Source organism: Podarcis vaucheri (assembly GCF_965113315.1).
Source record: "Podarcis vaucheri genome assembly, chromosome: 6".
In the NCBI taxonomy this organism is placed as follows: Eukaryota; Metazoa; Chordata; class Lepidosauria; order Squamata; family Lacertidae; genus Podarcis; species Podarcis vaucheri.
This window is the reverse complement of record NC_138764.1, coordinates 36,158,110-36,183,853: the sequence shown is the minus strand read 5'-3', so window position 1 is coordinate 36,183,853 and position 25,744 is coordinate 36,158,110. Positions and strand designations below refer to the sequence as shown.

The 25,744-nt window shown below is 42.7% G+C and overlaps 1 protein-coding gene across 1 annotated transcript in view; it reads right to left on the bottom strand.

The window, feature by feature from the left end:
- Positions 1 to 25,744, bottom strand: part of COL24A1 (collagen type XXIV alpha 1 chain) — a 168,601-nt gene that overhangs the window by 11,971 nt on the left and 130,886 nt on the right. Inside the window, exons 37-53 of the mRNA XM_082227706.1 lie at positions 25,520 to 25,627; positions 20,351 to 20,404; positions 20,038 to 20,145; positions 18,914 to 18,967; positions 17,974 to 18,027; positions 15,023 to 15,079; positions 13,847 to 13,900; positions 12,439 to 12,492; positions 12,230 to 12,283; positions 9,003 to 9,056; positions 7,641 to 7,748; positions 5,554 to 5,661; positions 3,117 to 3,224; positions 2,974 to 3,027; positions 2,444 to 2,506; positions 1,542 to 1,595; positions 1,002 to 1,037 (exon numbers count right to left, since the gene is read on the bottom strand). Of these exons, the coding sequence (XP_082083832.1) occupies positions 1,002 to 1,037; positions 1,542 to 1,595; positions 2,444 to 2,506; positions 2,974 to 3,027; positions 3,117 to 3,224; positions 5,554 to 5,661; positions 7,641 to 7,748; positions 9,003 to 9,056; positions 12,230 to 12,283; positions 12,439 to 12,492; positions 13,847 to 13,900; positions 15,023 to 15,079; positions 17,974 to 18,027; positions 18,914 to 18,967; positions 20,038 to 20,145; positions 20,351 to 20,404; positions 25,520 to 25,627 (1,182 nt within the window). The remainder of the gene's footprint in view (positions 1 to 1,001; positions 1,038 to 1,541; positions 1,596 to 2,443; positions 2,507 to 2,973; positions 3,028 to 3,116; positions 3,225 to 5,553; positions 5,662 to 7,640; positions 7,749 to 9,002; positions 9,057 to 12,229; positions 12,284 to 12,438; positions 12,493 to 13,846; positions 13,901 to 15,022; positions 15,080 to 17,973; positions 18,028 to 18,913; positions 18,968 to 20,037; positions 20,146 to 20,350; positions 20,405 to 25,519; positions 25,628 to 25,744) is intronic.

Below are 25,744 nucleotides of genomic sequence, written 5' to 3'. Positions count from 1 at the left end.
TGTTGCTCCATCCCTTAGTACTAAATCTCAATAAGGTCACTTTACCAGGGTTGGCCCAAGACGCTTTGCTGTTCCAGTCATCGTCTCAAGACCCCTGAACAAATATTGAATTTCACAGGTTGCTTTAAAGTTGGGCTGGTCCTGATCTTCACTCAAGTCACTGCAGTGACAACAGAGTTCAGGATTAGTCTGAGTGCTGCTGGCTGCTGGACTTAGCTACCATTCTGTGAACGTATTAACAAGCGTCACCTAAAGATGCTCTCAACAAAAAGCCCATATTACTACACTGCAGCTGCAAGCATAACTAATGTTTCTGGTGACATTCTACAATTTCTAGTTATGCAGAGGCACATTTATCTACCACTTGCACTTCTGTCCCCAGAAGCTATGTAATCATGATGTCGCAGGAAGCACTGTAGGTGAGTGGTAGAGTACAGTCATCCCTCTTGTTACATTCGGTTCAGGTTACGTCTTTTTAGGTTGCATCCAGGAAGTACCGAAAAGAGTTACTTCCGGGTTTCACCACTTGCGCATGCACAGAAGGAGCGAATCGCAACCCGCACACACGCAGACGTGGGTTGCGTTCTGCTCATGTTGCGAACAGGGTTCCGGAACAGATCCCATTCACAACCAGAGGTACCACTGTATATCCTTTGCATGCAAAATTCCCAGGTTCAATTCCTGGCATCCAGGTAAGAGCCCTGCCTAAAACCCTAGAAAGCTGTGGCCGATCAGTGTGGAGAATACTGAACCAGACAGTCTAGTGATCTGACTCACTGTAAGTGCATAGATTTCTTTCACCTGAGCAGCTGGAAAGATGCAGATAAACACAGCCCACAACTTCTTGAAAACAAGGAATTAGTAAGGAAGTTATGATCCCTCCCCCCAACTTGGTACTTTTGCAGGATGTGGGTGGAGCAGAAATCACTCCAAACATGCCGTGTCCCATATATTGTGCATCCTACCCTATTTTTAACATTACAAACTTTATTTTCACGTACCATTTCGCCTCTGGATCCCTTTTCACCCCTGGGTCCCTGAAATTAAAAGAAATACATGTCATCTTAAAACCCCCCAAATACAGTGAATTATAGTAAATCCAGAAACCATTTATTACAATGTGTTTTACACGGTGAACAAACCATTCATTTCTACAGAACAGAAGGATATCTAACTTTACTTCACTTATGCATAACATTTGTGCAGATATATTGGAATGGCTAAACACCACCTGAATGAACCGAGCAGCAATACTTATGGATTATAGCAGCCTTTGCCAACCTGGTGCACCCTCCAGATGTTTTGGACTACAACTCCCATCATCCCTTGCTATTGCCCATTTAGGCTGGGGCTGATGGATGTCCAGAGGACACCAGGTTGGATTATTAAGGGAATTCAGTGCTCTCGTGTTCTTGTCTACAAAACAAGTCTTTTATCTTGCATGCATGTTACAATGCAAAAGAGTTCTCGTCTATTTGTTGTTCAAAGTGTGGAAACCTTCATGCGATGGAAAGCAATCCTGGGAAAGACTAAGCACTTACAGGTTTGCCTGCTGGACCTATGATGCCTTCATTACCAACAGGGCCAATGTTTCCCTAAAAACAAAATGCAAATAAATTTTCGGAGCAATAAATGAACGACAGCACTGTGCGACATTTGACTATTTAAAGAACATACAATTCCGTGCCTGGTGAAAATTAAACAATAGTGAAATGATATCTCAAAATTCATGTTCAAAGAAGGCCAGTTCTGTTTCTGGATATAAGAAGGGCAAATAGACAAGTTAAGTTTGCATCCCTTTCATTTGCACACCAAATCGATTGTATTTCTGAACATGCATTTATGAACACCTGAATACTGAAAGGAACTTGACCTCTGCTGTTTATCTAAGAGCCCTATCTATATGTGACATAATTTTCAGCTTAACAGACAAACAATACCATTACTTGTAATAAGTAATAAGATAAAAGTGATCCTTAACTGGCATGCTTGTGCAGATTGCACAGTGATCCATTTGGCAAGTTCTGAAATGTTATGGCTAGTTAATTACTGGGGATTGTGTGGGGGAACAGGTTTATCTACGGTTAAAGCTTCAATGGTGCTAATTAATTCAGTAAATCTTGCAGAAAAGCAAATTTTGCCTCCATGGTGATTAGAATTAAAGTATATAACTGGCAATGTGCTACCCTCCCTTGGTATCCCCCAAATTTGCTGTCAGAAGCAGGTCACCTGACCCTGCCTCAACCAGGGTCAACCAAGGTGTAAGTACAACTCTCACAAATTCTGCTCTGGGTCACCTGTCCTCAAATTCAGTTGTTCCTACTTATCTGCTGGCATAGGAGGAAAGTGGTCTGAGTTTTCACTATAAACCCATGGGAACTGCAGAGATGTCATTTAGATTGTACAGTGAACAGTGAGTTTATAAATAGACCGAATCACTTACTATTTGTCCTACTGGGCCTTTAGGTCCCAAAATTCCAATTAAACCGAGGTCACCTTCGGGACCCTAAAAAATGAAAAGTAAAAGCTTAGTTATAGTACATCTGATACACTTTTTAAAAAAGCATTTGTCTAAAAAAAGGAAAAAGCTAAAGTAAATGAAAGTGAAACTAATATAAAATATGAAATGTTATGTACTGCAATCTTCTTCTTTAGATCTCTGATACAGTGAAAAAGCCTCAACAGAAAATGCACTTCCAGTCAAATTACTGTAGCTGTTTCATAAAGTGAAATATTATTTCTTTTGCTCTCCAATCTCAGGGCAATTAAGAAGTGCTCGCTGAAGATCTTTCATACATGACAGATGGCTTACAGTTCAGCTTTTAAAAAGGACATGATCCAGCCACACAAAGTTTAAGAACCTGTTAGTTCCATTCACTCCAATGGGAGGGTTAAGGGCATGCTTAACTATTTCCCATTTAATGGGATGTAACGATGCTTAGCTTCGGGACTGGACTCAGAGCGAGCACATACCTTGGGACCTGGGAATCCCTGAAATCCCATCAAACCATGATCTCCAGATTGTCCCTGGAATATTAGCAGATAGGAAGATTAATATATGAAATGGCACCTGAATGGTACTAAGGACTGTTTTACATACAACAGGCGGTACATACAGCATGACCCTTGAGGCCAGGATCTCCCGGGGGGCCTTGATCGCCTTGGGTCCCAGGATGACCTCTTTTACCTTGCTTTCCTGGATGACCCCGAAGCCCTTGTTCACCCTGCAACAAGACGGAAAGTATGCATTCATTATTATTCTTATACAGGAGAAGCAGACGGTGCCTCGGAATTTCTTCATGAAGAAATCATAGATAGTGTTTGCTGATGCAGAATTCACCCTGATTCTTTTTTTTTAAAAAAAATGTATTTCTATTAAAGATTTTCTTGATTTACAAAGGTATGTGCAATGTCTCTCTCTCATATTTTTTTCCATGTAACACTTTTTTAAAAACAAATCGGTTTCATTTGTTGAGACATTAGGAAGAATAGGGGGAAAGAGGTGGAGGGGAGAAAGGTGTGGGTGGGGTTAGGTGGTGATGTTTCTATATTATTTAATAAATGTGAGGTTTTGTGTCAGCGTTGCTTGTGCGGGTTCTCTGCTGTTCACTTGTGTTCCTTTGGTGGTGAGAGGGGTTGGGGTTGGCCTAGGGCAGGGGTCTGCAACCTTTAAGACAAAAAGAGCCACTTGGACCCGTTTCTGAAGAAAAATAAACTGGGAGCCGCAAAACCATTGCGACATTTAAAACAAATATATCTCCGGAGCCGCGATCTGATAGCGGGCGGGAAGGTGACGTCGGGATGGTGCGTGGCTAACATGCGATGTCACAGCCAGTACAGCGCCCGCCACAGTGGGGAGTGTTGGGGTGCACAATGCGCCTCCTCCCCTCGCTAGTATCTGCCCCAGAGCCGCGGCAAAGGTGTAAAAGAGCCACATGCGGCTCCGGAGCCGCGGGCTGACCCCTGGCCTAGGGTGTGGCTGTTCATTTGTAGTTGGCTGTGGTGGTCTTTGTTTTCATGCATGAGTGGGGTGGGTGGGTGTTTTGGATCAGGTTAGCCATATTGATTTGTATGCTGTTGGTGGATTTTTGTCATTGTCTTGTTGGGCTGTGTATGTGATAAAGGGGAGCCATACCAGGGTGAAGGCGTCTTCTTCTATTTGTCCCCATGTTAGTTTCAGTTTATTGGTTAATTTTTCTAGTAAGGCTGTTTTCCATACTATTTGGTACCATTGGTCCATGCTTACTCCTGACAGGAATTCACCCTGATTCTGAGGTTCAGCGATTAAAGGATTATTTCAAAACTGTGCTTAGGATCTGAATAAGTTATCAGCTTATCAGCCTGATCTTGGTAATGTTGGTGGACAATTGTTGTTGCTTGTGTGATATCATTAATTTTGGCCCCTCGTTTTCTGTTGGTGAATTTTGAAAAAAAGGAAAAAATTATCAGCTAATTTGGACTGAATGCTGAGACTTCTTGCATTGCGTGTTCATAGAAGCAAAGCTAACGCTGCTGAAATAAAATAAAAACTCCTTCTTTCAAACCTGGAAGAAGAACACCCTAATAACCAGTCCACCAGGCATGTAAACTCAGTAGGAATATTCCTTCCCACCAACCCCAGCTTGATCTTTACTGCTGGAGGGGGTTGGGATGTGGTGGAATAGACATGTCTCTGGCCTGGGGAACTGTGTGGGCTTCACTGCTGCAGAGACCCTTATTATGCCCAGCCAGATGGGAAACCAACACTGTTGGGTCTTCTGCCACTGATGGAAGCCAGCAAAGAACCCTGATATGGGGCGTTTCAGGGTGGGGAGCAGGACCCAAAGTTCCATGGATCCCCTAAGCAGGGAGTTAGGGTTACTCTGCTGTTTTAATGTGCTCCTAGCTGGCAATATAGCAACCAATAAACTGACAACCCCACATTCCTCCACAGTATTAACAAATGAAATTATAATGACAGTTATAATTACCCCCTCCCCTCTTCGGTAGTTCGCTTTAAGTTTGATTCACTTATCATAAACACAGAAAGCAGACTCTTTCAAGGCAATTAGTACAAACTAATTGGCCTTCCCTTCGGTACAGAGAGCAGGCTGTGCCTATCTTTCTTTCCAAACCGCTGGGAAATTAAATGCTCTCCCCCCCTTTTTTTTTACCCTTTCAAAAAGCCTTGTCTTGCTCCTGAAGTAAATTCAGAGAGATAGCTCAAATTTGCACTGGGGCTGAAGAAATGCCTGTACCACTCCTAGACTAATTAGGGCTTTCAGATTTCACAGGTTGCCCTTGTGATCCTATAAAATGCTAGTGTGAACTGCGAGAGTTTGTAAAGAGCCTAAAAATAAATAAATGGGAAGCCCTATAAGAAAAAACCCTTTTCTTTTAAGGCAGCTCACATACATGCATTTTCAGAGAGGGAAGGAGCATACTTCCACAATGCCAGGTGCATAAGCTTTGGTGGAAGCTGCAGTTCTGCCTTTGACATTACTTCCGAATGAGCGGGCAGAAAGATTTCAAACAGAGTGCCAGCCGGCTTGAGAAGCTCCCCATTCGAAGTACCTTTAGTCCTGGTGGTCCAGTGTTTCCTGGCATACCTGGTAACCCCTTTGGTCCTTGAGTTCCAGGATATCCTGCCAGTCCAGCTAGCCCCACGCTTCCTCTGTTACCCTTGACAAGCAAGTTATACATAGTCACATCAACCACTGGTTCCATTTTTTTTGAGCAATATGCCAAACACACGCTTTTGTTTCTTCAAAGTAGCCATGCTCGTTACACACACCTCTATCTGCATGCACACTCTTACACAACATCAGTACAATGATGGCATCCTATAAATTGTTATCTAAAAAAATATGGTATTTATTATTATTATAATACCCTGCCCATCTGGCTGGGTTTCTCCAGCCACTCTGGGCAGCTCCCAACAGAACATTAAAAACATAATAAAACATCAAACATTAAAAACTTCCCTAAACAGGGCTGCCTTCGGATGTCTTCTAAAAGTCAGATATTTCTTTGACACCTAATGGGAGGGCATTCCACAGGTTGGGCGCCACTACCAAGAAGGCCCTCTGCCTGGCTCCCTGTAACCTCACAGGGGGGTACCACCAGAAGGCCCCCGGAGCTGGGCCTCAGTGTCTGGGCTAAACAAGGGGGGTGGAGATGCTCCTTCAGCACCAACGCTTTGAATTGTGCTCAGAAACGTGATTAAATGATGGTGATACTAACAATACTATTTAAAATGAGGACATGCTGTCTATTGAAAAACAGTGTTACTTAGAAATTAACTTTTAACATTTCATAAGTAAGCACTAAGTTGGCAACCCCCAATGACTTGGAGAACAAAGGCCCTAGCTCAAAGCAGATAGGGTGTAAAACTGGCCAGGGTTCCTGCAAACATAGAAAGTGGTGTTTCAGCAGTTGTATCCCGCCCTGGTATCTCTGTTGATGAAAAGTGGGTTGCAGATATGCAGGAATATGCAGCTGTCCCGTACGGGGATTAAACCTGCAACCCTGACATTATCAGCACCATGCTCTAACCAGCTGAGCTATCCAGATGTTGTGAAGCTACAGAAGCTCTGTGTCTTTTGCACCTGACCGCTCTAAAACAAACTGGGGCTCCTGGAACCGATTTACTATTGCAGGGAAAAAAGCCACTAAGGTTGTGCAGAAAGGTGGCCAAATCTGATTAATAAGTTCCCACTGCAGGATGGGAGATGCTTCTGCATAATAATATAATATAATAATAATTTATTATTTATACCTCGCCCATCTGGCTGGGTTTCCCCAGCCACTCTGGGTGGCTTCTAACAGAATTATAAATACAATAACCTATTAAACAATAAAAGCTTCCCGGTATACCAGAAGGAGCATCTACACTCCCATCGTTCAGCCCGGACACTGAGGTCCAGCGCCGAGGGCCTTCTGGCAGTTCCCTCATTGTGAGAAGTGAGGTTACAGGGAACCAGGCAGAGGGCCTTCTTGGTAGTGGTGCCCGCCCTGTGGAACGCCCTCCCTTCAGATGTGAAGGAAATAAGTAGCTATCTCATCTTTAAAAGACATCTGAAGGCAGCCCTGTTTAGGGAAGTTTTTAATATTTAATGCTGTATTGTTTTTAACACTCGATTGGAAGCCGCCCAGAGTGGCTGCGGAAACTCAGCCAAATGGGTGGGGTATAAATAAATTATTATTATTATTATTATTATTATTATTATTATTATTATTATTAACAAGGCTGCCTTCAGATGTCTTCTAAAAGTCTGGTAGTTGTTTTTCTCTTTGACATCTGGAGGGAGGGTGTTCCACAGGGCGGGTGCCACTACCGAGAAGGCCCTTTGCTCTCGCAGCGAGGGAACCGCCAGAAGGCCCTTGGCACTGGACCTCAGTGTCCGGACAGAACAATGGGGGTGGAGACATAGTTGGGCCTAGACCACAATGGCATGGAACAAGAATCATCCTGGCAAACAAATGATGTAGCTACTTCTCAGACAAATGCTGCTGGCCCTCAAGGGAGAGGTGGCAATAGGGCAGGAGGAAATTATGGAATTCCCTTCTTCCATATGGTTCTTGCTTACAGGTGTTTATGATGCATTGAGAATATTTAAAGACTTTTTCAAGTGGAAAACAACCATGCAAGTACGACTCACAGGAAGGCCCTGTTGTCCAGGTAAGCCAGCCTTTCCAAGATTCCCAGGAATGCCCTCTGGTCCAGGATAGCCTTGTACACCCTTCTGACCCAAAGGACCAGGTATACCCTGAAATAAATTTGAGATGTATTAGCACAGCCCTGAAGGGCACACTATTTGCAACTAAGCTATGCTAAACATGATTTTACACAATTAAAAAAAGTACAGTTATATACCTCGAGAAAGTTACTTAAGTCTGAGAGAAGACAACGTTTAATTTGTTTTTAGATATGCTTCCTCTCTGGATGGAGACACTTTATATTCAGGATTTTCCTTCTTTTGTTTTAGGGAAATAATACTGGCTAATGCCTTTTTTTTTAATTAGTAGGACTGCTAAAGTACAACACCTAGCAACTACAACCACTCTTTCTATCCAGGCCATTCAGCTTCTGTAGCAGAAGAACAAACATGTTGTACACACCTATGCAATGGAAAAAATCAGAAAAGAGGAAAGATCTATATTAGAGAACTTTCCAGGGGGGGGGGGATACTTGAAAATGTGCCAGGGAGATCCCCCCACCCCACCCCACTTGTGGGTTTCATTACAAATTACCACTGAAATTTTAGGGCTTCCTTTTGTATCTAGGAACAGGTTCATGCTTTAAAGCACTGTGTCCAAGCATGCTAAAAACAATTTGGGCCCTAGTGTTTTCCCTGCACTTTACCACTGAATCAGAGCAAATGGCAATTTGCAGAAAACCCTAACTGCCATTTGTTCCGATTTAGTGATAAAGAGTGGGCTTTCGCAGGAGAAATCCCAGGGGCAGGAGAAAAAGTGACCAGCCCTTTGTAGGCATGTCTAGGACTACAACAGAGACTTTATGAAGTGTGGCTTTATAATGCTCTATTAGACTGCAATCCCAAACACACTAACTAGGCAGAAATCTCCATTAAGCACAGTCCAAGTAAACATGCATAGAACTGAGATATAAAGGTGAAATATACACATGGTACAATTTAAACTAATTTTTCTACTTTGCATGTTAGTAAATATAATTCCATCTGATTAGCTGTTTTTCATCACTACATGTCACTGCTTTCTTCTTCTTCTTCTTCTTCTTCTTCTTCTTCTTCTTCTTCTTCTTCTTCTTCTCCTCCTCCTCCTCCTCCTCCTCCTCCTCCTCCTCCTCCTCTTCCTCTTTTTTTATACCCCACCTATCTGACTGAGTTTCCCCAGCCCCTCTGGGCGACTTCCAGCACATATAAAAACATAATAAAATGTCAAACGTTTAAAACTTCCCAATACAGGGATACTTGCATTTGTGGTGGGTTCCTGATACCTGAAATCTAGTGTGTGATTAATAAAACATTTTGCTTACTTACAGACATCCCAGGTTTCCCAGCTTGACCACTCATTCCTTTTTTCCCAGTGGGACCCTAGAAATTTCAAAACATGTGTTCACTGACGAAGCCAATGAAACATAAAAGCAGAATAGAAGCTAGGAGCATATTTATTATCTAGCACTGGGGTCAAAGAACACAAGAATCACTTCAGTTTCAGGGGAATCTAAGATCATAAACGGGCTGGATATTCTTTCTACTTGAGTACAAAATCTGTCAAAGGACCGCATTCATTCACAAAAGCACATTATCATTTCCCCGAGGTTATTCCGTTTCAGCAACATGTCATTTATGAGAGAGAATGAATGGGCCAGACAGAATTGCATCCACGTTGCTCACAGGTCAGAATGGATTTTGTTTTTGTTTTTAAAAAATGTCCCCTATTTATAGGATTTGTGGTATTTCCTATTAATAAATTAAACATCACTGGAGTACTTTTACGTTTTAACTGCTCTATATTAGCCCAAGAACAGATTGTGCCCCTGCCAGAATACATACTGCTTCAGTGCTTAAGACTGCGTAAAATAAGAGTCCTGTGTCATATAAGCCAGGAAAACTGGTTTAATATCTGCCAGGGCAGAAACCATGGTTCATTCAGTCATAACCAGGACAATGTCATTTCACTTAATGATCATTAATTTCTACAGCAGCTTCTTTGTTATAAATGTAAGCTATATTATTATGCATCACTGTCTTTTGAATCACAGCTGCTGCCCGCCCGAAGTTAAAAATGCAATATCCATAAACAGAAGATAAAGCATGCTGGGCTGGGTCACACAATCTCATTTCTGTATCTGTGTGTATGTTTAGGGGGGGGGGTCGACAGGATTATACACATGTCCCTCCCTGCTTTGGAGGTAATGCTAAACCCCAGTGCATTCTAAGTACAAACCTATGTGAGCCTCACAGCTTCTGTTTGCAAGCTTCTGCTTCCATTTTTGACTGGCCACAGTTTGCAGGGTCATCTGAACCCAACAAACTGTGGCTAATATTAACTAGGGTTTGATGGAACAAGCCAACTTTAAAACCATTTTGATTTGTTTCAATAAAACACTGCGATGGTTAACTTTAGGTTAAACGCCAATCTACAGTCCTTTTTTTTTTTTTTTTAAAGAAGCAAATGCTCCTATCTCTTCTTCATGGCTGCCCTGATGAGAGGAGGAAGGAATCTGCAAGGTTTGCTGAACCAATAGTTTATAAACTATGGAACTTGCTCCCACAGGAGGCAGGGATGTCAACCAACCTAGACGGCTTTAAAAAAGGATTAGACAAATTCATGGAGGAGAAGTCTATCCATGGCCGTGAGCCCTAGTTGGAGGAACTAATGTTTCCGAATACCAGTTACTGGAGAGTGCGCTTGTGCCTGGGTCTCGCTTGCAGGTTTCCCATAGGCCACTGTGAGAACAGGATGCTGGACTAGATGGGCTACTAACCAGATCAAGTTGGCTCTTATGAACACTGGATATGAACCTTCCTACACAATTTTACATTTGGAGTCCATGTGAAAGAAAAGCGGTTCATTTATTATTTGGATTCCTCTTCTACGTGATGCATTTTGCAGAACTTAGCAGCACAGTATGGTTCAAGTTATGGACACAGGTTTAACTGCAGTCTTAAGATGTGCATTTTTCACTAGGCTTCTGGTTGTTAAACCTATTTTTAGGAATAAAACTCTGATATAAAATTTCAGCCTAAGGGACATCATAGAAAGTTTGAAAGAAGCCCAAAGAGGCTGTGGATTTGGGGTTCTATATTACGCACACCCTGCCAAAGCGGCTTGTGATCACAGTGTAGGCTTTACAGAACTACTGAGATATGCAAGTTAATAAAATGTGGTTTTGCTTTGAGTCACAGATTATCACATACCCTTCAGAAAACAACTTTATTGCAGCAAGACTTGGTGGAAAGTGGAAGTATGAAGGTGCAATGGGGATATTAAAAGCCGTTCCTTGTGTAATCCTTTAAAAACATATTAAAAGTCACTCTGTGGCAGAGCATAGCATTCCTTTGGCAGCTTTCACTGTAGCCTCAATTCAAAGTATTATTCAGAAGTGGAACATTTATTCTTGGCGCTCTGGGACTTGCCCAAAACACATTACGCCAAACATGTATGTGCTGTATCTTCTTTACAAATGAGTTCAAATGGATTTGTACCATGGCCAGAATCCAAAGAGCTCCTATGGATCTCGTGCATGCTCAGTGGGATAGCAAACTCTCCTTACCCAAGAGTAGCAGCCCCCAAATGCCATATCACTGCTCTTGAAATTAACCTTATTTCCAAATGTGCTGGAGGGCAGAGGAGGGGGGAACTGCTGGTAAAAACTAGACAAGGCAAAGGTTCTGCAAGGTATGCAGAGTTTGTTGTGTGGTTCTTTTGATGATGGCCTTTATCAGCCCAAATGCTCATTCAGATCTGGCTTCCTGAGTTTACTTTTAAAGTCACAAAATACAAGGACTCCCTCCCCCCCCCCCCGGGAGGAAGAATATTTTCACAACAAAAAAGAATGGTTAAAAATATCAGCAGAGATGAAGCCAGAAAGGCAACTCTTCATAAATGCTGCTGCCCTTTGTATCATTGATGCCAGCACTTAAGATCTTCATCTGCTTATTTTCTAACAGCTTCGTTCTAGGAACTGCCTCTCAAGATATCACAGCACTATGAAAATTAAGCTCGCTGCACTTGAGATCAACACCTGGAGTTCTTGTTCCAGCACCCAACCCTAGACCACTGCAGGTTGCCACTGTCTGCTGAAAAGTGCAGCAGGTACCACCTAATGGGAAAAGATGGAGTCTTGATGACCACAGGTTCCTCATCCCAGACATAATGAGATATGCAAAGCTAATGGGGTTAATAAGAACTGCCTTGTTGCATCATCTTGCCCAAGGCTTTTTCATCAACAGTGGCCGAAGAGTTGCCTCTGAAAACTCACAGGTACTGCTTTCAAAATGCCCTTTTTATGTAAAATTAGACAGATGGGGTTAAGGAGAAGGACTTTCCAGCAAATGGCACCCTCCTTATGAATACATATCCCACTTTCAGAGCAGCTTCAGAAATATATTATATTCCTTTTGGAGTTAATGGGGTCTGGAGACAGAAACAAGCTAACAAAACAAGCAAGCTTATAAATGAAACTGCTGGTCTGTCTAGTGTTGCAGAGCTCTAATTTCAAATATGACAAAAAAAATGTGTCTTGCTCTTTTCTACCTACTTGAGATCCTTTCTCTCCTTTTAGTCCTGGTTCACCATGTTCACCTGGCTCACCCTTTGGAAAAAGCAAAAAAAAGTAATATGAATAAAGCCTAGGAGACATCAAGGCAAAGGAACAGGGATTTCCCACCTGGTAACAAATATAGAAGTACCATTCGTTTTATTATATTTATCAAAGCGCAAAGTCAACCTACTTCACAAGAGACTTACTGGTGGCCCTTGTTGTCCAACGGCACCTCTAAGTCCTGGAAGCCCCATGTGACCCTAGAAATAGGAAGTGCAATATATTATTGGGCAGGCAACTAATACTATCCGTTTCTGGTGAGAGGACAAGCCTGAGAGGAGCCAAGGTGTACTCCAACATGTTTGTTTCAATATATTTCAGTATATTAATCACCTTATTGGAACTTAGTCTTCAAGATATTTTCCATCTCCCCAGGTGTTGTGGACTACTACTCCCATAATCCCTGACCACCGGCCATGCTGGCTGGGGATGATGTGAGCTGTTGCTCATAGCATTAGGTACCCCAAATTAGGTACCCCAGATACACTCCATTCAACCTGTTTCGTCCTAAAGCATCTATTGCAACATATTGCATTAATCTGTTAATCCTTTGCTCCACCTATTGGCTCATAGCCTGGTAAATCTTGCCCTTGCCTTCTGTACAACCACCTGTTCATCCATCTGGCTTTTGCCAGTGGAAAAATGCTCACATGCCTTTCTGCGTCCTTATTTCTGGTCTGTATCTGCACTACCCCTACACTGTATCCAAGTCTTAAAGCCATGCTACTGCCCACAATCCAGAGGCGTTGTTGTCAGATAGCATTTGGCCTAGGCTTTGATCCTATTCATCTGCCCTAGCTCCTGCCCAACACACACAGGCAGAGGCTCTAACCTGTAAGAAAGGAATCTCTATTCAGACAAGTAGCAGTACAGAGTCAGCAGCAAACAAAGCAGTTCAGGATCAGGGCAAGGCAGTTAGAAGCAACACAGATGTCCCAACAAGTTTTAACCCTGTTCATCCAGCCAGTTCCCAAATCTTTACCCAGTTTTCCAGTGGTGACCCTGATACAGCTGAACCTGAATTCTGATGGCTTTCTAGTATCAGATCCTGTCCATAATTTCTTTGGCAGTAGTCAACTCTAGCCCTGTCTTTTGCAGTATCACTTACACTGAAATTCTATTCATATCTAGACACAGAGCCATAGCTATGTGATCTTGCACCCCTGGCAGAACTGTCCAGACTGTGCCCCTAGCCACAGACAAATTAGCTCTTCTTTCCGCCTCTCCTCCAACCCCTCCATTCAATTCACCCTCTATTTAAAACCATTTATTATGAGGCAATAATCAATATTTATGGACATATTTCTTAGCCGATTTTGCACCCCCCAATCGCCTGCACCCCTGGCGAGGGCCCAGGGCAGCTACAGCCCTGTCTAGACAGAACAAAGATTCATTGAGTTTAACGGAATTTACTCCCCAGTAAGTTAGTATAATGTTAGTGATATTGTACTTAACATGCATTCAGATGTACGAAAGAGTGTTTTTTTCTATTGCTGTTTTAGAATAAACTACAGAGTACGCCCCATATAAATACAAATGGAAGCAGAATTCTACCTTGTAACCAAAATCACCAGGTTCTCCTCTCTCTCCACGTTCACCAATAGGGCCCTAGAGAAATAACCACAAGAAGTCCAGATGGTTTAAAATTTCTTTGAAATATGGCTGCTTTAGAATAAAAAAAGAAAAGGGAACTTATATTCAAAAGAAACTTTGGGCAGGCCGGGGAAGTGGGAAGGGAGAGAAAGAAAGGAAAAGCAAAGCAAACATAGTCAATACAATAAATGTTGTCTAAAATTATTTGTACTATGGCTAGTTGAGGTTTTGAATCACATATATGTTAAACCAAAAACAAACAAACTGAAAATGTAGGTTTACTCTTCCTCATATGGCAGAAAATTTCAAGAAATTAGCACTAATCATACTTTAGTTATTGATTAGAATATTTTAAAACTGCAAACTCATTAGAAAATAACATTCTGTGCACAATAAATTATCAAAGTGCCACAAAATTAGGAAATAACAAAATGCAAAACCGATTATCATCATGGAACCAGATTAATTGTCTAAAAACAAAGGCAAAACAAAATCGTTTTGAGCAAGTGATGAAATAGAATTGTAGGTACCTGCCTGATTTCTATAGCAACAATGTTTTAAATTACTGGTGCTACTAACACTAAAAATCTTTGCCGGACTTAGCATTTATACAGCAGTTCGAACCCTCTAAAATGCTACATTTAACATTAACTTTGGGTCAAACTAGATGAGATACTAAAAGTGTTTAAAACTATGACAGGGTTTTGGGTTTGTTTGTTTGACTTTGAAAATAGGTCCAATTCTCATCAGAACTGTGACTGCAGAGGAAAACATTAAACCTCATCTCCCTGTGTCCTGCTGTCTCTGTGAACCCCTACCCCTGCCCTCACACCCCTATTATTAAATGTCTTACAAACCCTGACACAGTTTCTAATTACACATTTAGCGCCATTTCTAGTTTAGCCCCTTGATACCCCTTATGATTGCTGCTTTCCCCAAAAAACCCTGCAATTGCTGGTAGCAATGAAAAAGCTGGAACCTGTACAAATCTAAACATAACGTATTTCAAAGCAACTACAACAATTCCACACATCTTTGCACAACATGAGTGTAGTCTCTGGAGGCAACTGTATAATTTTTGGGAAGACTTTCAATTCTGAATCACGTATATAGTTTTCTGGATAAAGAAAGACCTACTGGTTCACCTATGGGCCCAGGTGGTCCCAGCACTGTGCTGTCTTCCCCCGGGTAACCCTGTAATAGAGACATATCAATGGTTTATTGGCTATGAAGCCTCAGGGTATTGTTCGTAAACTATGCATGAAAAATTGAAATATATTCCATATGCAGGCCATACGTACGCAAAGAGGTACTGAGCCATTTATGTAAAAGACTTAGTAGTTTGTGATAGTTATACCTGTAGCATCCTCTCAGCAAACAGATTTTATAACTATTCTTAAGAACCATATACAGTCGTACCTTGGAAGTCGGACGGAATCCGTTCCGGAAGTCCGTTCGACTTCTAAAATGTTCGGAAACCAAAGCGCGGCTTCTGATTGGCTGCAGGAAGCTCCTGCAGCCAATCAGAAGCCACAGAAGTTGCATTATACATTCAGCTTCCAAAAAGCGTTCGAAAACTGGAACACTCACTTCCAGGTTTCGATCGCTCAGGAACCGATTTGTTTGGGAGCCAAGGCGTTTGAGATCCAAGGTACGACTGTACTTGCTGCTTCACAGCAAATCTATTGGCTGACCAGTAGTAAGTTCAGTTTCCAAACAGACAGCTCCCCAGAAATAAGTACCACTCCCAGGTAGATGAGTATTAGATTGTGTATCCATTCTTAGTATTGCATAAATTGCTTTTCCATTCTTTCTCTTTCCATAAACAGATATAAACCGAAATGTACAAATTACTACCATTACAAACAGACATGCAATCTAATTATATCAGGCACAGCAAAGTAAAACAGCTAATATCTGAAGCACAGTTTAATAATAAAATCAGTTGCCATTACGCAAGCTACATTGCATAGCACAATAATTTATTAAAATTAAAAGTTTAAGCATATTTTGTAAGGGCACAATCACCAAACACAAGCAGGTGAAATTAGATATTTTCAGCATCAGTTGGTTGCTATCCTGTGAGTGTAACAAAAAAAGAAAAAAAGAAGTAGATTTGCATGCAGAGAATCATCTATTTGAGCCACAGTTCCACGTGCTCTCCAATGCACAAATGGAACACCTGGGAGAATTTCAGAATTAAGACTTTCCCACCAACTGCAGTGTAGAGAGACATGTCTGAAAGTACATCACTTTGGACCCAATAAGCCGCCAATGTATTGAAAGATGTATGTTACACTTTATTTGCAAGTGTCATCAGTATCCACCAAAATGAATGGAAAAGCTGTTGAATACTGGAGAGCTGTGTGTGTTCTGCATACTGGAAATCGCATGCCTGCAAGCAACCTCTGACTGTTACCGCGCCTGCTTCCCCTTTTTCTGCCAGGAGACAAAGAAGGAGAAGACAAGCTGCAGTTGCTACAAACCATGGGAGAAATCCCCTATTTTGTGTAAAGCGCTGCCCTCTTTCACAGTGAACAAAGAGATACTCATGTACCCTAAGGACAAATTAGAACAGTGGAAGTGCCTAACAAGTACAAGAAGCATAGAATCTTATATGATGAACTCTTAAGAAGCGTCTGCACTGCTGGGAGCCAAAGATATTGTTATAAGAATTTTAAGGTCTCAAATACAGAATATTCATAAATGCACACATATCTAAATATATGAATCATGTGTCTGAAATAGTATGGGAGAGCAATCCTGAAGCCATTTTAACTATCCCAATGACCTCAAATATTCCTCTGCAGTAAGGGAGGCAAATGGGGAAAGCCTTCCCATTGCCTTTTTGCTTGCAAATCCTGTCTTAAGGGCATATCTGTGTATGAATAGGGTGAGCCTGTGACCTGGATTCAGGAACTAAAGTATTATCCATCACAAAAGAATGGCCAGACTGCCCAGGTAATGCAATCAGTGACCATTATCAGCTATCCTGGCAGACAGGATTTCTGCTGTAGACCACTTCCTTCTGTAATGTATGTATGGTGGTTTGAGGGGTGGGGTCTTGGGCTACAGGGTGGGAAATTTCAAAAGTCCATGTAAGGGCTTGCGCACCATTGTTCAGCGTTCTCCTCCCTCCTTCGTGTGGTGAGCGGGGACCCTGTTGCAACATTTCCTTTACTAAAGATCAGGCTTACTAGCCGCTTTGCTTCTCAATATTCTCTGGTTGGCCTCTATTATTTTCTCCTTCTGATAGGGAACCCACATAAGGACTCTGTATGGGCTCCAGAATACAGTGGTACCTCGGGTTAAGTACTTAATTCGTTCTGGAGGTCCGTTCTTAACCTGAAACTGTTCTTAACCTGAAGCACCACTTTAGCTAACGGGGCCTCCCGCTGCTGCTGTGCCGCCCCCGCCCAATTTCTGTTCTTATCCTGAAGCAAAGTTCTTAACCTGAAGCACTATTTCTGGGTTAGTGGAGTCTGTAACCTGAAGCGTATGTAACCTGAGGTACCACTGTACCCCATAAGGGAAAGGGAGCAGTTTTTCTTTTAACAGTATGATGTGACAGGAAGAATCAAAGCTCACACAGCATATGCTACATCAGGGACAACACGGATTAGAAAAATTAGCACATGCCCTGCTCCCAGCACAATGTCATCAGTCACGCAGAATGGCTGAGCATCAGTGCATCTATGCTGTAAAATGAACCTGAGGATTTATGTTTTGGCATAAACGTGTGCAACCCAACCCAAGTCATTTCATTCATAATATTCAGAGGTTTTTCTTCACACAATATTGTTCCCTCAGAGCTTTAAAATAAGAATCTGTAAAAATCAGGGATGGCTCAGTCGGTAGAGCATGAGACTCTTAATCTCAAGGCTGTGGGTTCGAGCTCCACATTGGGCAAAAGATTTCTGCACTGCAGAAGGTTGGACAAAACGACTCTCAAGGTGCTTTCCAACTCTACAATTCTAAGTGGATAGAGGGGCTTGTGTAAAATATATGCTTATTTTGTGAGCCGCCGAGACTTCTAGCCAACAGCAACCACCTCTGTCAACTACAGTATTTGCTACCACTCTTCATACCTTCTCTCCTTTGGCTCCTGGTGGGCCAGGAGCGCCTGGCTGACCCTGGTGACCCTAGGAAAAGAAACAATTAAGCATAAACGCCATGCCATGTGAGCAATCTGTTTGCATTGTTATGTAGTCAATATGCTGTCAAAGGTGACATACTGGGCAAACAGGACAGTTGGACAATTGAAGACAATAGACCACAACATTTGGGAACAGAAACCACCAGTTTTCAACAGGCCCAGATTCAGTTTTAGTTACCGCATGTGTTTTCTGGTCTTGTTGGGATTGATGGAGGATGCCTTTTGATCCGTGACAGAAGAAAGGTAATATATATATATGTGTGTGTGTAAAAATAAATAAATCCCAATAAGTACTATAAATAAAATCTAACATGTGTTTGTCAGTTTGCCTTTTTGATAATTTTCTTGAAAAATGAAAGTTTCCCAACAATAAATAAATAAAGTGGAGCTATCTAATGCGTGTGTATCAGTTAGATTTTTTAAAAATATAATTTTCTTGAATAATGAAAATTCGATGGTTAATTCAAACTGCATAACTTATTTTTAAAAAAGAGAGAGTTAAGTATAGCTGTGGGAAGAATGGCAGCTTTCAATAGGCTTCATTCAGAATGGCCATCTTGAAGCAGACAAGGGACAAATGGGCAGAGCAATCCACACACATGCCTTGATACCAGGCTGTGTGTGTGACGGTGTAGCTCTGTCCAGCTCTCCTGGCTAAGCTGGCCTCCTGCCAATGGTAACCAACCTCCCCTTTCCGACTAATGAATGGGTGGGCGAGTGGCCCCCGCCAGCACCCAAATGGGGGGGGTGTGTATAAGATTTTTTTGCACAAGTCAATGGGCCGTAACAAATGTAGCGCAATGTACAAAGACGATACACAGTCAACAAACTCAACAGGAAGTACAGACAGACATTCAGGAAGTGCATCCTACCCCGTAACCTGGAATTCCTGGCTCTCCTGCAGATCCCATTGACCCTAAATGTCCCTGTATGTATAAACAGCAGTAAACACATTTTAATTTCTAATTAGTTAAGCTCTCAATCGACCTTCTGATCGGAAAAACACAAAGAGCATAACCCTCATCCAAGTTAAGCAGATATAAATCCCATTGATTTCAAATTGCGAGAGTCAAACACATACAGTCAACATAACATATGTTCATAGTGGCTGGCTCATGCCCAAGGATTTTTTTCTTCTTTTAATGTAGTAATATTTATATAACCAAATGCCCCGGGAACCCATGTGTTTGAAAGTGTAGGATATACATTTAAAAAAGTTAATAAATCATATGATTTAAAAAATGCAAGCACAAGGTTTGATGGTGTTCTCTCCTGAAAAGCACCTAAAAAGGTATAAGCATGCAGATTCTGCTAACGACTTTTTTTTAAACAGAAGGGAACCAGAATAAACGCAGCTTAGATTAAAAAGTCTACCTTCAGCATATTTGAACCAGAAATAGATATTTTACATAAAAATAATGCTGTGAGCAACACTAATGTCTCACAACAAATGAAACTGATCTGTAGAAAACACAACTTGAAAAAGAGACAATGCATGTATTTTTGTAAACGACAAAATCTTTAATAAAAGTATGTTTATAAAATAAAATAAAAATAATGAAAACACATATAATATAGGTATAAGTAATTGGTGAAAGTAGACGCAAATTGCTTCTTTGAATGCACCATTTCAGAATATATCTCTGCAAATAGGTACAGCACAATGTTGTTGTTGTTTAAAAAAGGCACATGCATTAAAAAAAAAAAAACCCACCCAAAACCTATACCCTAGTGAACTAAAAATATAGGCAAACAAGTTCTATAAGAGTTTAGATAAACAAATGAACAGAGAGTCAGTGTGGCATCGTGGAGCAGGAAGATCAAGGTTCAAATTCCCACTCAGCCATTAAACCGACTGGGGGTCCTTCAGCCAATAACATTCATTCTCTCTCTCTCTCTCTCTCTCTCTCTCTCTCTCTCTCTCTCTCTCTGTGTGTGTGTAACCTATTTTACAGGGTTGTCATGAAGATAATAGGGAGAATAACTGTATACCAACCATTGGGCCTCTAGTTCCTCTTGAACCCTTTGGACCAATTTCTCCAGGCTGCCCGCGGTCACCTGTAGCGCCAATCTCTCCTGGGGGGCCATGCTGTCCCTTTGCCCCCTTTTGGGGAGGTTAAGAGTCAAAGATAAGACAATACAAGATGTTATTCCAAATGCAAACTGCACTGGAGAGCCAAACAAGAGTCCCAACATCCTGTTAACATTCTGTTTCAAAACCGTTTGTTTACGACCTGTCCATTATTAATAAATAAATGCTAAGCCCTCAATTAATAAAAATACATGACAGAAGAACCAAGATGAATTACCTTTTTTCCTGGGCGGCCCCTTTGACCTAGAGTTCCTGGAGCTCCTTCGGGCCCCTGAAATATTTGTTATGAAGGAAGAGAGCTTTGAGAACATGTTTAAACTTTGGTGTGAACTGCATAATCTTAGCAAGGTCTTATAACATTCAGCATGAGGGTTATGGGAAACTCTTATTAAACATTAGTATGACTGTTCTGTTTTGGAGAAGAGTGATATAATGCTGGTGATTTTTATCAAGCCAGTGAAAATGCCACAAAAATCTAACATGTCTGAACAGAAAACAACAGCTGGAGACTAAAATAAATTTTGTGCTCAAGCCAAACACTTCATTTAGTAGGGATCTATATTCAGTCAGGGAAGGACTAAAGAATGTCAGATTCAGGCCAGAGAAGTATCTCCAGTGAAAGTAGATGTATTTGCATTACTACGGTTCCTGACCAGGCTTCGACAAGGGAGATAGTAGCCAGTTACTCACTAAGCTAGGGATCAAGCCCACTGGGGCAGACACATGTCCAGGCTTCAAGTTTTCCTCTTAAGCAATACAGGACATGTTCAATCATCCCTACATGTACTTGATTGGGAAAGCTTTTGGGAAACAAGATATTCTGGATTTGCATTGGCATGGTGCAAATCAAAGGCTCAGGAACCACCACAACTGAAGCAATATGTAGTCAACTAATACTAAATTTATTATGTAGCCACCATCCCCATATTCCCAGTGTTTTGGAAGAGCACAGAGGTCAACAAGTGTCCTCTCATTGAGCAAGTTAGTGCTCCCCTTTTATGTGGCAGTCAGGGATAGAAGCCCCAACTACCACTTGGCACAATGGAAAGAGAACTTTGCCCTCTGGTCCTGAAAACTCTCCTTCTCTTTGTCCTACCCAGTGCTTTCAAACACCTTCCATGGCACCAATGTGCACCTATATTAAATGTAGAAGGAAATTAGGGTTGCCATATTTCAAGAAGTTGTTGAGGTATTTTTGGAGGGGGGAGCAAGTTGTTCAGCTTTTTTTGCAAAATCTCCGGAAAAAAATGAAGTTCTCTTAGGAAATTTGCCTAAAAAATCCCAGATATGCCCAGGAAATGCTAGACGTATGACAGCCCTAAAACAGTTCTAGCAAGATTGTTCTCTCATCCTGGAAATTATAGCTCAGTTATCACTGACAAACTACACCTTTAAACTGGAAGCCACAGTTCCTGGCCTAGGCATGAATAGTATTGTGTACCTGTTCTCAAATGCACAGCAGGACTTGGTGGAGGAGTCATAGCTCAGCAGTAGAGTAGCTGCTTTGCTTCTAAAATCCAAGGAAGTCACTGCTACACAGTGTTGATATTATTGAGCAAGAAAGACCATTGTGTCTGACTCAGTAGAAGACAGTTTTCTTTCCTGTGTTTCTAACAATTTTGTTATTGTTTTGTCTCATTGATTTTCTTCGCATACATTAAGTGGATGTTTCATCACTCTGTTTAATTTCCCAGCCCCATCATCAATGTTTTTATGGCTACAAGAAACAGTAATTTAGGAATGGAGGAAAGCTGTTGATTGCCACACTACAAAAAAACAAACAACACATCCAAAGTATGAAGATTTCAGCAGGCATTTTCATCAACAGCTGACTTTCGGATTAGACTCATTAACTGATAACACTTTGTATATGCTTGGTGACTAAGAAAAATAACTAGAGGACAACGTGTTGCAGTTGACCAGATTTTGTTTGTCTCATTCTTGGCTTTTCTAGCTAATGCATTATGCAAAGCAAAAGCATTTCTGGTTTGTTCCAAACCGTGTGGTTATCTTGAAAGATCAGCAGCCTTGAAGGCCATGCTAGACGAGATGCCAATCATGCAATTAGCAGCTCCTGAATAACATCTGTGACCTCACAGACCATGCCAGAGTCCCAATTAAGATTGCTGCTCCCTCCCTGTGCCCACTATTTACTTTTCAAAAGCCGCTCCTGCAATAATTGCTAGCTGAATGAACAGCATGCACCTCGTTTTTATCAGCCAGGTTTCCTTCAGGAGGAAGGACGGAACAGAAATTTAACAAAAGCAACAATCTCATTTAGTTTGGTCCATAGACAAAATGGCCCGTGCATATGTTCCAGTGCTTAGGGGAAATCTATATTATAAATTGCATCTTAAATGGATAGTAGCAAACAAGTGTTCTGATTATATCATGTTATTGAAATGTCCTGCAATATTTGAGACAGAATAGGGGCTGCATGGAGCATCTTTGGAATACATTGTGCCTTCTTATTATATAAAAATATACAGTGAAATGGTATGTGACATGCTAAATCTATCCCATGGTCCAATGAAAAATACTGGCATCAATATCTGTTAGGATCTACTTAAAATGAAACTCTGAGTAACCAAGATAGGGTTGCCATATGAACTGGAAAATTCTGGTAATGTCCAGGGTAGCTATCAGCAGGGTCTCTAAACCTACTATTCAAGTATGAAGTTACTATGTGATAATGTGTGAATAATAATAATGTGAAGGAAGTAGATATGATTTACTACATTTTACCTAGATCAGTGTTTCCCAACCACTGTTCCGCGGCACACTAGTGTGCCGCAAGATGTTGCCTGATGTGCCGCGGGAAAAATTAAAAAATTCGAAAGATTTTTTTTTTAAAAAAGTCAAATTTTCGATTGGGGCGCCGTCACTAGATGACCCCTGGGGTTCCCTCCCTCCCTCCCGCTCTGCGCCTCCCTCCTCCTCCTCCGGGGAGGCCCTTCCTGGCTCTCGGCCAAGGCTTGGCGGCTGCCACTCACTCGCTCGCCCACCCGTCCCTCCATCCCTGCACCCGGCCTCTCCCCCTCCGTCCCCAGCGCGGGGGCTGCTGGGATCCGTAGTCCCCTCACCCTTGGGCTCCGTGCCCGCGCGGGGTGCGCGAACTACGTTTCCCAGCGTGGCCTGGCGGGCCGGGCGTTTTGTTTGAAGCGCTCCCGGCCATGGAATGAGCGCAGCGGCGGCGGCTGGGCGGGCAGGGGCTCTTCCGCGCAGACCCCGCGCAGCCTGCCTGCGCCCCCGCGGAGATCGGGCGGCAGGATGGAGCCTGGGGATCCCCGCGGAGGCAGAGCGGCGGAGGCTGCCCCCCAGGTAGGGCTGCATCGGGGGGGGTTATTTTTGCAATGCTGCATCCGCGCCAGAGGGGACGCATCGGACCGCGGGGAGACCCCTTGGCGGGCGTGCAAGGCAATGCATGTGTGCAGGCATTGCATGGAGTGCAGTGCAATGCAATGGCAACGCGGCGCCCTGCATGCATGCATTCATGCAACTTCCACCGGCGCTCCGGACTTGGCAGGTGAGGGGGGTCCCCAGTGGGCGGCAGAGAGAGCCGGGAGGGCGAAGGGGAGCCGGGGGGGGGAGCAGCGTGGCTCCCCGAGCCGAGCCCGGGGGAAACTTCGGCGTCGTTGCGCCGGGTGTTAGAAGCGGAGGCTGGCGGGGGCCCCTCACCTGCAAAACCTGGTCGCCTCTCATATATTTAGTGCATTGCATTCATCACCCGCTTTCTCCTCCAAGGAGCTCCCGGGGCGCGCGTGGTTCTCCCCGTGTTATCCTCGCAACAACAGCCCTGCGAGGTGGGTCAGGCGAGTGGCCCAAGGGAGCACCCAGGGATTGTCCTGGCCAGGTGGGGTGATTTGAACCCTGCTCTCTGCCCGGTCTTCGTCCTCATTTAGCCCCCACATGTGAATGACTGTGCATGACTGAGGCTTTCCCCCCTCGTCTTGGCTATGGTGTGAGTCTGTGCTGTTAATTAATGGGGTTCTGCCTTCGGAGAAGATGAGCCAGCCCTCAAGGAGGTGATTATGTAATTTGCTAGCAATTCATGTCCCTCTCGGCGTGACGCTGCGCGCTGACGTCACAGGGCTGTAATGGTGGTGTGCCTCGAGATTTTTTTCATGAAACAAGTGTGCCTTTGCCCAAAAAAGGTTGGGAAACACTGACCTAGATATATGCAAAGAATGAATAGCGGGGCTGACACCAACATCAAACATTTGTTTTTAACAAACCTTGAAGATACATGCTACATAATAAAAGGAAGAGTTAAATCAGGTAGAAATAGCACCAGAACATTTTACAGCAAAACAATAATCATACCGCAAGGAAGAGACGCTTATAATGTAAGCTACACGTCTTACTCAGAAGTGAACATGACTTAATTAAGTGAGACTTAATCCCAAGTAAATATGTATAGAATTGCAGTCCCAAATCTTCTGATTTTATGCGTTGTCTCTTAAAGATCTACATCTCTGAAGCATATATTTTTTTAAAGATGTCAACATGTGGAAAGCTCTGATTCTGAGCAGGATTTCCACACTTCATTTCATTCTAAGACAAACAACTCTGTGCAATGAGTAATGTTCTGCTGGATTAAACCATTGGGATGAAAGTCTGTTTTGAGACCAGAGTCATCCCATAGGATTAGGTGGGGCTTTGAACATTCAACAAGCAATGGAAACAGGAAGCAGAAGTGAACACGCGCTTTCTGTTTTCATGCTTCTGTGTAATGTCTGAAGCGGGAGCACAGATGTGTAGAAACGAAAACTGGGAGGATAAGTGCCACTGCTTATTACGTGAAGTCAATCTGAGACACAGTTAATTCTCCGCAACCATCCACAGTGGTGGTCCCATTACTGTGCTTGCCAGCAGAAGTGATAATTAGTGCTAGCTGTGAGACAGAAACCTATCCAAATTGAGCTGGACTGGAATCAACAACTCCCCCCCCGCCCCCATATGAGCCACTCAGCTGTTGCAACTTTGGCCATGGCTTCCAAGGCCTATATCAACAATTTCTGTACACTAAATGTGTAGTTCTGATGGGGTAGTCATTGGAGAGGATCCCAACATTTTCCCCTAAGGCAGTGTTTCTGATGTGTAGGAAGTCATATTTTCTAGCACTCAAACCACAACATTTTGTTCCTGGGAAAATGCAATCCACCACCCCCAGTGTCATGGGAGGCACCTAGTGGGATCAAAGGCGATAAGGAATATAACTCCTCCCCCCCCCAACCTGTTTCATGGGTTTTGTATTTAACTCTTTATTCGGCTAATATACCACTCGCACAAGAGTCTACTCATATAGCATACTTATCTGCCAAGTTCCCTTGGAGTGAATAGGTCACATTGCTGTTATTTGCACTATAATTCTGAGATTACTTACTGGAATGCCCCTTATGCCGGGTGCACCTGAAGGGCCTGGGATTCCTGGGATTCCGGTCTCTCCTTTTTCACCATCTTCTCCAGGAAGTCCTCGGTCTCCTACACTGCCCTAAAACAGTCACATGCATAAGCAAAGGTCAAGAGGGGATGGGATCTGTTTATCAAGTTCAACCACCTTGGAAGTGTTTACATGATTCTGACCAAACTAAGCCCCCTAAAACAAAAT